This window comes from Dermacentor albipictus, chromosome 8, assembly GCF_038994185.2.
Source record: "Dermacentor albipictus isolate Rhodes 1998 colony chromosome 8, USDA_Dalb.pri_finalv2, whole genome shotgun sequence".
Taxonomy (NCBI): Eukaryota; Metazoa; Arthropoda; class Arachnida; order Ixodida; family Ixodidae; genus Dermacentor; species Dermacentor albipictus.
In genome coordinates this window covers 77,577,505-77,591,226 of record NC_091828.1, presented here as the reverse complement: position 1 = coordinate 77,591,226, position 13,722 = coordinate 77,577,505, and the positions used below count along the sequence as shown (strand labels likewise).

The 13,722-nt window shown below is 43.9% G+C and overlaps 1 protein-coding gene across 4 annotated transcripts in view; it reads right to left on the bottom strand.

The window, feature by feature from the left end:
- LOC135921181 (2-Hydroxyacid oxidase 1-like) overlaps window positions 1-13,722 on the bottom strand; it is a 94,527-nt gene that overhangs the window by 23,707 nt on the left and 57,098 nt on the right. For 3 of the 4 annotated variants that reach the window (XM_070523627.1, XM_070523626.1, XM_065455499.2), the window contains one exon: window positions 8,298-8,450. In XM_070523627.1, the coding sequence (XP_070379728.1) occupies window positions 8,298-8,422 (125 nt within the window). In that variant the 5' untranslated portion in view covers window positions 8,423-8,450. Of the gene's footprint in view, window positions 1-8,297; window positions 8,451-12,276; window positions 12,402-13,722 lie in introns of those variants that run through there. The other variant, XM_065455493.1, reaches the window with a different exon arrangement.

Genomic DNA, 13,722 nt, shown 5'->3' with positions numbered 1-13,722 from the left:
GACGTATCAAAGCCTTAATTTTAGAAAAAAGTCGGCAAATATGACTTTATGGAAGAGACAACTAGGCAACGGGGTGTCATTTCGACATTAGGCGATACCCAAATTCCAGAAATATAAATAGCTGGCTACATAGAAACAAAGCAAAGAATTATTCGAACATTCGCCAATATAATTTGAGAATGAAGGGGACATGAAATTCTGCCCTAACGAAAGATACAACACTATGGCGCTGCTACAAATATCAACTGGTGCTAGAGGTCTGGAAATGAGTTATGGTGTGTATATAACATTTGTAAGTGCTATGCTTAGTTTAAAATCAGAGTTTTGTCGCGGTTGGAAGTTTACCGAAGTTCTTGACGCGTTAGGGCATTGGGAGCCTACACTAATATCGACAAATGAAGGAGTGCGGCGCACATGGCTTAGTCTTCTTTTGTAGTTAGAGAAAGGCCAAGCAAAATTAGTTTAGAAGAAAGACTCACGTGCATCAACGAAAGTAAATAGATGACTAAAGTGTACAAATACTTGTACCTCGAAAACCTGAACACAGTTTGCATGAATAGGATAACGAGGCTGCAAAACAACTACAGGAAAATGGACGTGTAACTCGACAACCCGGGGCACCTTGCACGAAAATTTATTAAAAATAATACAAATCTTACTAAAGCGTTATTAAGCACTTCCTAAACCGCCGCTACATTGCGCCTAGTTTCAGTTTATGAAATATACTGGTCGGGAAATATCTTCTGAAAATGTCGCCTTTTAATGCAGAACATTGCGAAACTCGGGCGTCAAACTTAGAACAAATCGCCGATAACGCCATGTGGAACCTTGCCGTCAAAAAGCACATTTTAACAAAATTTTGGTGAATATTTTCAGCAGCAGGGTCCTGACATAAGGCGCGTTATTTGCTTAAATATAGAAAAGTTGTTCATTAAGATGTTATGCTGTATGTATGTTATGTTACGTATGCCACGTTTTCGGCTAGTAAAATGGTAGGGCTCTTGCCGAGGCAAGTGACGCTGGGCAACAGCTGGCTCAGTCAACATCGCTGTTAATTACCGCAATCTGTTCTTTTTCTCGGTGTCCGTTTTGAACATTCGCCCCAAATGGAAGTCTTTCTTTTGGTGACCAAAGACTCTGCGTAGATTTCGTTTGCCGTCTTTTCCCCCACAAAAACTTTTCAAGCGCGGAGGAGTTTTTTGATGCAGCACATTCGCTGAATTTAATCGTAAAGGACAAGAGCCAGACGCTGCGTCCAGGTTACAGTGTCGTTACATAGTAAATGTGCCCGTTTGCTGTGACCTGTGAGTACAAAATATGCAGTGATATGTTTACACGTTTGTCGCAGTGCCATGATGATGGCGTTGAGGTGTGTTTGAGGTGAAAAGGAGCGATGTTTATAAAGCAGCTGATGGCTTCACAGGGACTACGTTGGCTGTATAGACTGCACCTAACGAAATTGTTCAATGAATATGAGTTCGTCTCATGTTATTGTAGCATTCATGTTTACCCGGCGGCATGCATTATACACACTCTGGCCGTAGAAGCAATGGCAATGCCACAATTGTTCGCTACCCCGCGTTGTGGTGTGCCGAGTTTAATGCGCTGCCACTCATACTGGGAAACTGGCCTTGCTGAAATTATCCCTTTTACGGAAGCACGATGTAAATAAATCCATGGTGTGTTCAAGAAGCACCGAACCTTCGTCTTTACCACGTAAACCAATCACGTGCGGGAGACTTTCTTCGATGGAGATATAGCGGGGACATAATGCGTATGCGTGAACTTATTCCCGCCCGCAGAAAGTGTCAGTTGCTGGCAGTCGGCCTATGAGTGAGGGCGTGTAGTGAGTGCTTGTCGGATTTCAGAAAGTTGCAAAATTTCGGCACAACATGAACAGCGGTATTTCATCAAATTTTGCCAAAAGCTTCGTGATGCCGAAGTTTTAGCCATTCGCTAGTTTGATAGGCTTAAGGAGACAACGCCATGAGCACGTCACAAATAAAGGAGGGCTACAACCGCTTCAAAGATGGCCGCACTTCAGTGGGCAGTTAACTGCGTCCAGGCGGAATGTCAACACGCCAAAATTATTATTCCATTGACCAAGTGGGCACTTTGGTCAAGGAGGGCCATCGCCGAGAACTTGTGAGCCAAAGACCGAGAACTTATGAGACGGAGCTGAAGCAGCTCCGTCTGGAAATCGCTCAGGAAATGCTGGGCAATGCAAACAGTAATTCTAACTTTTTAAACACCACACACAAGAGATGAGTCGTAGGTGTATGGGAACAACCCAGGAACCAAGATTAAGTCGTCACAGTGGGAAAATCCGACATCCCCGAGGCTAAAAAAAATGAACGTCAGGTCCACAGCAATGTGAAAGTCATGTTGCCCACTTTTGTCGACTATCGTGGGGTGGTGTATCGTGAGTACGCATCCCAAGGCCAAGCCATCACAAAGACATACTATCAGGAGGTCCTTTGGCACCTTCGTGATGCTGTGTGGCGAAAACGAGCTGATCCGTGGACTGGAAAAAGTTGGCAGCTGCATCATAATAATGCACCCACCCATTCTGGGCACCTGATTCAGGCTTTCTTCACAAAACACAACATTCCTTTCGTTCGTCAGGCTCCCTGCTACGCTGACATGGCTCCGTGCAGCTTTTGGCTATTTACCAAGCTGAAGTGCTGCTGAAAAGGACCCATTTGTGCTAAGAGATCACATCATGCGGAATACCCAGCTCATCACCATTCGAAAAGACAGGCTCCAGAAGTGTTTTCAACAATGGCGGGAGTGCTGGAAGAAGTGTGTGCACTACCAAGGAGGCTACATTTGAGGAAATTAGAGTTTTGCACCTGCCAATCAATAAATATATTTCTGCTGACCAAAGGTTCCATAATATTTGAACGCATCTCATATCTTATTATGTAGGTGTATGACAGAAACTTTGAATGCTTTCTTACGGCCCACACGCTTTCGCTTTACGTCTGTAATGTTTGCGGGAGGAAATCGCATACGCGGATATATGCCGCCACATACTGGTCTATATAACAACGTTTTGTTACCGTTATATAGTCTGTATTTTTCTGCGAAGTGAAGGTTCCATAGCGAAGACCACACATTATGCTGCTTAAATGAGTGCGTGGTATACATCATTCCTTCCGCTAAAGTGTTCGTTTGTTGGCGGTCACATTTATAACAGAGAGAACCTCTCGGGGTGCATGCATTCCAGCGCAACATTTTGATACACTACTGCTTGCCTCGTTCAGACTAAATCGGAATACAAGTCGTCTGCGTCTTTGCCAAGTTGAAAGTGTACAATTTGCTGGAACGGAACCACGGTGCCATCTGTCGTAATACCGGCCAAACATGATGCGTACCTTGTTTTTTTAACCATGTAATGCAGTTTCGCGTTGGCTGTGTCGGCGGCCCTATTAAATCGCACAAAGTTCTACACGATCTGCTAGGCGCTTTAGTAGGCCGTTGCCTACAAGTAATACGCTCGACAGCGATATTAATACATGTGCATTACGAAACACAAACTCACAGTCACTGAAGTATCCTTACGTGACGTGAATTCGAAGCATAATGATTTCTCATATTTATCGCGCTACATTAAAACTCTACCTTATTCCACCGTAATCCACCTTCTTTCAGCTTATTCTACTTTATACACCTTAATCACTTCGATCCACCTTAATCCAATTTTCGTAGTGGGCAATGACTATTGTTTGGGTGTGGGCCACGGCGTCCGTCCGACGCCGTGCCTGTTCACCGCCGGATTTCGCAGTGCGAGCCGCAGCAGGTGCAGTGCCGGAAACGTGACGTCATCACTTGGTTACGTGAGTTTGAGTACGATCGGATGTTAACGCCGGATGAACGCCGCATGTTTTTCGCTTCATGAGTCCTGTAAGGCTTTGGCCTTGTGATCAGTGCCAACGAGCCAGCTGTTTAGCCAGAAGAGGCATGCATATACCTTGCATTCTGTCCACATTTATATCGAGATGCTGTGCCACAGGTTCACGAAGTGGCCGCGGACTTAGGGACAGCTGCATGAAGTTGGGGGCACCCGGTCGCTCTAGCTACGAACAAAGTTTGGGCATTCCAATGAACCTCTAATAACATGTTGTTAAAGGCATTATTAGTTTCGTTAATTAACGTTCCTATAAGCCACCCTGGCGCCGTCAAAAAGAAAGCCAGAGACACAGAGATGGTTAATTGAGTGCAAAGGATAAAAGGAAAAATAAACGTTATGGTGGCTTACAAAAGCTGCAACAAGATAGCCGCAGACAAATTCTGTACGATGACAAAAAAGAGGCACTCATTTCTATTTGAGTTCTCAGCTGGTTGTCGGAGGGCAAAAACATACCGGAGAAATGATTTGAAGTTGGTAGAGCCTAACTGATAGAGTGCAACGACGTCTCCTGCAGAAAACGCTGGGAAACAACTTAGCACATCGTAATCGAATGGTGAAATATTCTCCAAGCAAGACACTTAGGCAACGTCCACTTTTTAGAAGCCCTAGGATTCAAAGTGAATGAAAGTATGAACTACTCGGCCGTCCAGATAATCGACAACCACTTGGGGAATTGGCGAGAAACTGGCAGAGAGGAGCCTAATAAAAACGAAGTTGTTACACTCACAGGTAGGTTTTAATGACAAAAAGAAAAAAAATTACAATGTCACACAGAGATCCTGATCAAATCAAGCAGGCTAAATGATTGCTGGTCACCACCCCTTTAAAAGGGGTTACCGCTAAAATTTATCATCATCGTCATCATCATCATAGTTTGCGACGCCGCGGGAGAAACGCATCAAGCCTGTAGCAATAACGGAGGGTTTCAAAACAATGGGCACCTGCCTGGTGGACTAGTTATGGGCTTCACCAAGCTCATTATACAACAAAATATAAAACTAAAATAAAAGAGCTATAAAATATTATGAAGTGGTGCTCTGCTAACAGAACTGCGTGATTGAGAGGCGCCTATAAGCCGACAAATATGTACAACTATAATTTGTTTATTATTGCTTGGTGAAGCTAAATGCGGGTGTCGGTCAATTTTGCAAATCTACGTTTACCGGTATGCTTTTATCAGTTCTGTGACACAGGTTACTGATGCATGCCAACCCGCGAGAATTGCTTCTCTACTACCGGTATTTACTCAACTTTCTGGCCAAAACGAATACATGTGTCCTTGTCTACGAGGCTAGACTGGTCTACTAGGCCAGTAATAAGGGCGACGACTTTCAGTGTGTGAATTCAGCTTCGAAAAATGTTTGGTATTGATAGAGACGGAAACTGGGAGCGACTATTTTCCCATGAGAGAAAAATATCAACAATGTTCGGGGGCGAAAACGAAAGCAGCTCAATTTTACTAGAGCAAATATAGCTGCAGCCACAAATCAGGTCGTGCGAGTGGCTACAAGCAAGTGCTCTTGTTTTAGAAATGTACAGTCGGCTACTCCTTAGTGTTTCGTCTTAGGTCTACTTAAAGACCTTACTGTTGAGGACACGGTTGTTTAGCTAACTTGCATGATTTGTAACGCTTCTTTTGCAGCATAATGATTACACCATCTTAAAGCCAAATATGTTCTTTCAGGGGCATCGATGATAATAGCGTTAAGTTATTGGGTTTTATGGTGCAAATCCACGACATGAAGATGAGGCATGCCGCAGGGGTGGACTTCGGACCAATTTTGACAACTTGCGGTTCCTTAAAGCGCACAGAATGTGCTTTGCACTGGCGTTATTGCATTTCTTCCTGTCTAAAATTGGTAACTGGTAAAACTGATATGAAACCACAAAACCCATTGTGAAAAAAAGAACTATATTACGCTTGCAGCTTGAGTGACTAATGGGACAGTGGCAGATGTGGGTTCAATTTATCTTCTGCAACTCAAAAGAATTGTAGAGAGTGGCAGTAGGAGGCCCAACATTCTGTACCATATTTCAAGGGGCAGACATAAATATTGTTCCAAACGTGCAAAATATAAATAGGTCACGACACGGGGCATCCGTGTCCCTACGTGCGAAAAATAATAAATGTTGCCAAATACATTCTTTTAAATTTCGGATACGAATCGAATATTACAGACTAAGTACTCGCATTGGTACTCGAAACGGAACTATTCAGTATTTTTGAGTAATGAAGCTAACCACATATTTCGCAATAACCGACTGGTAAGGTCTTATTATATTGCTACTTCGACCAGACAAAGTGTCGAAAATTATCAGTATTAGAACGACAGATCTTTTCGAAAGAAAACTGCTTCGTGTAGGTACAAAATGCGTAATGCAATTTTTTTTTGGTGGAAGTCTACATAACAAAGACGGAGTTTTGCTTTTAATCGGTCATTTACTGTCTCTGTTTGTGTACTCATGTAGCACTATTACCTTTTAAGCTGCTACCACAATTTTTTTTATGCAACGGGCATTTTTGCATGTGTCTAGGACAAAGAAGCCCTTTTTTCCCCAGACTAAGGATGTTTTCCTGGCACCAATTTATTAAGCTGTTTCGTAAAGCTCCATTTCATACAGCATCGATTCATTTTTGAAAACTTTGTTCTAAAATCCGCTCTAAAGAAATTGATAGGCCCATTCGGGCTCAGTCAGCCAGTTTTTTAATCATGATTAGTGATCTGTTTAACACTGATTATTCTTCCCGGATGGCTAGCCGTAATTTTTACGCTAGTGAATACAAGCGTGCTACCTATATATATGGCTATAAATAAATAGGTCTTCTACCTGCAGATACGTAAATGTGTCTGCTTTTCACTTCTGTACATTATAGTATTTTTATTCAATTCATATTCGAGAATTTCTATGTTCGACCATCTCCAGAACGAAAATTGTGATGCCTGCGCATTAGCGTAGAGCAATGCATGGCAAACATAAAGGTTCTAAAGGCTTGTGATGAACCCTTGAAAGTGTTTAATTCAAAACAAGCAGCTCAAGCACTTTCTAAACCAGAGAGGCACATAGAAACCACGAGAAATGTTCATGTAAAGAGAAAGTAGCTGTGATCACTCTTATAAGACAACTTAAGAAATCCGCAAATGCGAACAGCGACTATTGCAGTTCTCTTGAAAGCAATATAAATACAAACATAGATGGGGACACCGTAGTCGCAAATGTCTTTATATGTTAAGTCTACTTCAGGAAGCAGCACCACCCAACGCAAAAACGAAGAAATTTTTATAATATGTTCCAAAATATAGATGATTCATACGCTTATAACGTTGCATCCTTTGGGGCATACCTAGTCTCCTGACATTATTCGTCGTCTGCCTCGCTTGCGCTTGCCTACTTTCAAACTCTTCACTCCCTACTTTCTGGTGAAGAATTCCATGTCACGCTGATAACGCGTATCTTCCACGTGATCTCGAAGCTCCGGGCATGCGCCGTAAAAGAAACGAAAGGCACGGAATGTAAATGACAATTATTGTTTGGGTGGGAGTTAAGCCGCAAAGGGGGTAAAGTATTGCTGTTGTAGGGCCACTAGGGGTACTGCGTACAGAAGATTCCAACTATACTAGCTAAAGAAAAATGCTCTCCTACACGATTACTCCATGCGTAAGACGCCTAATTCGGCAGAAATAGAGCACAATCCTCTCGTGACACTGTCAGTCCCCGCTGAAGGCCGAATCCACTTGAAGCTTGCCCCATGCCCCTCGTGCTTTTGTCGGACAGCGGCGGAAGGCACCCCTCTTCAAGCGGCTGATGCTTGGCGCAGCTGCCGTGATTCATGCTAGACAATCAGTTTCTAATGGTGGTAGCTGTGATAGACTACTATTAACAAGATGCCTTTTTTATCATTACAGGGACCCAATCGCATCACGGAAGAAGAATGGAGCACTGCGACCCAGAGCTCAGAACTTTGCCGCCAAACTTGGGCTGTCCAGGGAGACCACGATGAGGCGGTTAGGCTCTACCTACACCAGTCCCCACGTGGGAGTGGCCCGCAGCACTGCTTTAGGGCAAATCTACTCAGGACCTTGTAAATAAAGTTCTTTGTCTGTCTGTTTTTTTTTATGTTCACGCTATTGTGGACACTGGAACCTGGAGCTTCGTGTTGTCAGTTTATATCACAGTGCCCGTATTTTTATGCCTTGTATAGTGAAATTTAGCAAGCGTACACACTGGTCAGCTTCCCGCTAGATGTTTTTTTTTCCTTTCTAAGTAGTGAGACGAGCATTCTGCGCAGTGTTGCAATCGCATTACAAACTGCACATTGATGCCTGCACCCGAGCGAATTCTTAGAGTGAGTCTTACGCAAGACATAAAGCGCTAGAAAACTCACCTTCTGAATGCGGTGATATTCTCTCCCAAGGTTTGTTCTTCGCCAGCACCACCGCCGATATAGCCTCTGATCGCATCATCCAGTTTTGCTTCTCCCAAACGCTGCACGTCGGCTATGGTCGTCATGCCGCCTTGTATTCCTTCCAGAGGCAGGCTATAAATGATATTGAAGCTCACTGCAATGTAGCCGGTGATGTGTCATATGCGCACTTTGCACTGCACATATGTTAAAAGAATTGGCATACTATGGTAGAAATACGTACGGCAATAAAGGTGAACGTAATATTCACATACAATTTCTGATGTTGCTTCAAGAAATGTATCATGCATATTATAAAGACACTTAATAGAACGCTGACCAAAACGGTGTTGACCAAGGGGTTTGACGTTTCGGCTAGACTACCGTTCGACAACACCATCTTGCTCGTCGTTGTATTAACTGCATTTCTAATATTAATGCGCTTCCCGACGTGACGAGATGTCGTCCGATCCTTGATTTCATTCAAGCATTTAATGCTTCTTATCGCAAACTCAGCGTTTTGTTATGAAACGACAGGTGCTATCACAATTTTGGTTTTCTGGCAAATCGCAAAATATTAAGGGCCCGTATTCACAAAACACTTAGGCATACTGAACTCCGGCTGACATCAGCGGAATGCAAGGCATGGCAGATTTTGTACAGAATGGTTGTTATGAACTCTGTGAGTGTTCTGCAGCGATGCGTTCCTGCTATGGCGCCTTCTGTGTCACATGTTACTGTGTGTTTATTATAATATACATAATTGTACCTGCGTATATTTGTATGGGGGTGCATATTTGACGACACTTACGCATTGACCACTGTGGTACATACTCTGTAACACATTGATTGTGCATGCCTAGAAATCTGCAGGCGCCTAACGCGGAGTCACTGTGCATCTCCGGAGTGTTATTGGAGCATCAACCCGTAGACAGCGGTACCGCACACGATCTGACTTTCACATTATTGCAAGCGCAACCTCATATATGAAGAAAGTTTGCTTGGTCTTTAGTACAAAGCAACTTGTAAAGAGACGCGTTCATTTATCTATCCCGTGTACCCACAATATGCGAGAGCATTGTTGAAAGAAGTGGGGGACAGATTAGTGAAGAGTTGAAAAGAATATGGCAAGTTCTACAGAACAGAATACAATAAATATTATGGATAATTGTGCACTTCTACGAACCTTGTTTTAGGGGCCGAACCTGTTAAGTGTCTTCGGTTACAATGTAAGGTTACGATCCACACGCAGACTCTTTTTATTTAGCGGTATCTTTTTTAAAAAACCAGATACCAGATGAGCGGCGAAAACGGGGTTGAACTGGACACAAATGCTCCGCACTGAAAATCTGGAACTAGCGGATGGTGCGCAAACCGAAAGATTGAGCCTTAGATGCAGTCTAGGTTCAGTCCTTTTCATCCTGATGTCGAGCACCAAACTATTTGCGCGTCTCTCAGACTGCAGGTACACTGCACGCACTGCGTGTAGCTGGAGATATCCGTATCGATGCGCATGTGGCGCGCATACGTCGTCTATAGGGAATGCGTGATAACATCCACGATAAAGCGAGTGCGGCCAACATATTCAATTTATTGTCCCTGTATATGCACCCGAAGGCAGAAGATTTGCGCAAAGGTTCGCCATTGTGCTCCAAAGCTATGCGCAAAGAGACCCCTGGAGCGTGCAGGAGGCAAAGTTGGCAGGCTAGCAGAAGCAGGTAGACGCTGCTCTATTTTTTAAATAGTATTCATGTCATGTCATTTCTCTCTTGCCATGCAGTAAACACCAAGCAACATGAAGTAAACCCCACACAGACCATGGTTTCACAAGATCAAGCTCTGATCATTGCCCCCTCAAGTTAGGGAGATCAACCTGGGGCACATGTGCCCAGTTTTGGGCCACTAGGTACGTGCTGATTGTCGTGCCTGTCTGGCAGATTACTTATGCTACGCTATTCGCGCATATCTGGACAATTTCTTCATTTGAATGTTTTCACCTACCATGTTATATGCCATGCGTGCATGCAATTGATCTAACATGTCGGCACGCCATCTCATTCATATCATCTTATTGGTGTTACAAAAGTGTGGGGTTGCAGTGTTGATGAGATTCAAGAAAATGAAAAGTTGTTGTGACATCCGTGAAGTAGGCTTCTCCGCGTCGCGGTCGAACATTTAAGGCTCATTTTGGCCACGCGATGGCACTCGGCGAATAGCGGTGTGAGCGGCGGAGGAAAAACAGAAGTGCAAGTTCCGCCGACCGTGATGCGTTGAGTTACTATAAAGCTCAAATAGGAGCATTAAGGGCACAAACACAGTAACTCTAGTAGTGAGTGGAGGACAGCACTATACGGCGGTGGTGGAAGGAAGCTTTACCAAATACCGCTTTAATTGGCGGAATCACCTTCTGGCGCGCACCTAAGTGTCCTTTGAGGATGCAACGAAAAAAGTAACATTCTTTAAAACTGACACGCCATAATTTTTTTTTTTTCGTAAAAGCAAATTTCAACCAATGCTAATGCTGGATAGACTTCTTACGTGTGCAAAAAACACAGGCAAAAGTGACTTTGACCAATGTAACCAAACGTACAAGCTCGATCGTCTGAGACGAAGATGAAAATCAAATTGCACCAGAAGCCCAGATTCGCCACCTAGACTCGCTTGAAGCCGGCTTCTGGCTCAGTCGGTCTCCGAATAATCGGTTTTACGCAACACTTGCTCCGGAGGCTAAAGCGCTTTCCTGGGGCCGTTGTAAACATGCGGCATGTGGAGAGTTGTATAGGGCGGTGTGGGCGGTGTAACTGGTTGTCGCCGCAGAGGGCGTAGTGGAGCCTGCTGGAATATGAGAGGAGTGACTCACAAGGGACAACTTGACGGCAACGCGAGCAAAGCCGCATGAATAGCTCGGCGAAAAGTGCATATCGCGCTGGCCGAGGCCGTATCGACGCTTTTGGCTCTCTTGAGACGCTGGCAGGACAGCATGTGCAAGTTGCCAAGCATGATCAGATGCATGCGTCCGCAGTAGTGCACTCAAGCTGAGTGGTCAGTCTTGGAAGTAGTTTAAATAATACGAGCATGTCGCCCTAGCACGCATTTGGCAATGCATTGCCAAGAACATGATTGCTCCCCTTGTCTGATTAGCACCAACATTTTGTATAGGAACAGGAATCAAACCGCGAGAGAAATTGTAGAAGCACACTGGATTGAAAAACAAAAAGAAAAATGCATCAGCCATCCATCGGTTTCATTGTTGGATAAAGAAAATTCACTTCTATCATCACATCTTTAACGCATATTATCACAAGCGGATGTTTCATGCACCTTGCTGTTCTTATGTTGACCAGGTGGCTTTGGTCCACGTCTTTGTTTTTTATCACAAGTGGTATATGCACTGTAAATGTGCTCTCTTGACTTGATCGCGCCGATCTGTGTGTATTATATGCGCTATAGGTGTGCTCTGTTTGACTAGATCGCGCAGATCTGTGGGTATATAAGCAGGTGGTGCTTCAAAAATAAAACCAGTTGTTAGAAAGCGCTCGTCCTTGTGTTTCTTCTATTCTTCGTCCCTGTTTGTTGCGCACAATAAGTTTCAAGATGAATTTGTTCCAACTAGGCCGACTCGCAGTCTTGACCATAAGATTTCGATAATAATATGTCCGGCATCGATAGTGGCTGTCAGTTGCTATTTGAGAAGTTAAAAGGAATATGGTTTTGATTTTGATGTCTGCTTATTTTTATATTCACTAATGTGCGATATCTGAAACCTTAAAGAGTTGGCAGCGTCGCCATGTCTTTTTTTGTCCTGCTTTTCTCCCTAATGAAAAAAAAAAACTTTCGTGCAACTAGAGTGACAACGTTATGCGCGTAGAAACAGAACGCAATCACAAAGTTTATATTATAATAAAATTTCGATCCGCGTAAGGTCAAAGAAAACTGTAATGCATATCATAGATAAGCTCACTCCACAGGCATTCTTCCAACGATGGTCTTCGTCATGAATGTCAGCGTCGCACGGCCTTCGTGTGCTCGCTAGTTTCTGTGCTACATGCCATTAAGCCCATTGAGCGCAGGTGTTTTAGAGTTATTGCGAGTGTTCCCTCCCTCACTCTCTTTAGCGCACAGCTGATTTTTCGCCTAGTTCAGCGCTTTTGTACACGCATTGTGCCCACCGTTTTACATGCCTTTGGACGTATGCCCGACTGTACCTGTACATACACTGGCGCGGCATGTCAACGTATTACTTTCCGACCATACGCGAGCGAATTTCATGCTCTCCAATTGCACAACCTGACACCCGTTAAGATGCGGTAACTGCTTGGCAGATGAAATGTGTTCGATGACAGCTACTATAGCCCAAAGCCGACATGCCTTTTCTAGAATTGTGAAAGCTAAACTTTGAGAGTGAGGTAAAAAGCGCAATTCTTGCACTGGTACATTCGGTGTTTCTGCCACTGGCACTGGTTTGGCGCGTCCATCCCCGTTCGATAGACAGCACAATCATTGAACCAGCGCCACAATTTTAGACTTCATGCGCTGCATAACAAGGATTTTAGCCACATGCACCGCCGTTTGCTCGGCTGTATCTGGTGCTATAGCAAGCTTTCCTTTAATAACGCTAGCAATGCCACACAAAAAAGTATGGAAAAGGAAATCCCATCGCTTTCGCATAACAATCTTTCTTTTCATTTCTTTCTCCTATTTCGTATCGTCAGTCATCCAAGCGATGCTCCGCCTGCGCGCGCCTGTACTTTATCGCTTTGGCTGCATGGTCATGAATCTCGGGTAAGTATGGAATACGATCGAATGAAAGCAGTAATCGTCACGGTGTAGCAGCCAATGTTCTAGACCCATTGCACATGAATGCTGTGACCACGCAGCGTTATTGGTTGCAAATAATTGTTCGTACGGATGTTTCATAAATCATTCGACTCAACAAGTGAAGGTATCTTTGAGCACACTGCCGGGGGAGGGATAAGAAAATCAGGATGTCACTGTGAGATTGCTTATCTTCAAAGATGTAAGACAGATATCGTTTACAGTGCATCGTTGGAGCTAATTCACAATGGTCACTGCGCAAGTCTATGTGGCTGGTGCGTTAGAGCATTATTTATTCACTACAGGAGTACCCGAATGCATGGACATAGACAGGTGACCACTATAACAGGGAACTCAGAAATGTGTACTCGAAGCGCCATGGTGGTCGACTTAGCATCTATGTCGATGGGAGTATTCTCCAAACAAACAAAATGAATAGCACCAACTTCGGCACGAATTTTCATGTATTGTTCATATGGACACGGTGCAGTTTAATAATTGAATTTGTGACAGTAGTTTTTATTGAATGCATATTTCTGGCAATTCTGGATATGTTACTGCAGCGGATTGGGCACAGTTGCTAACCTGAAAA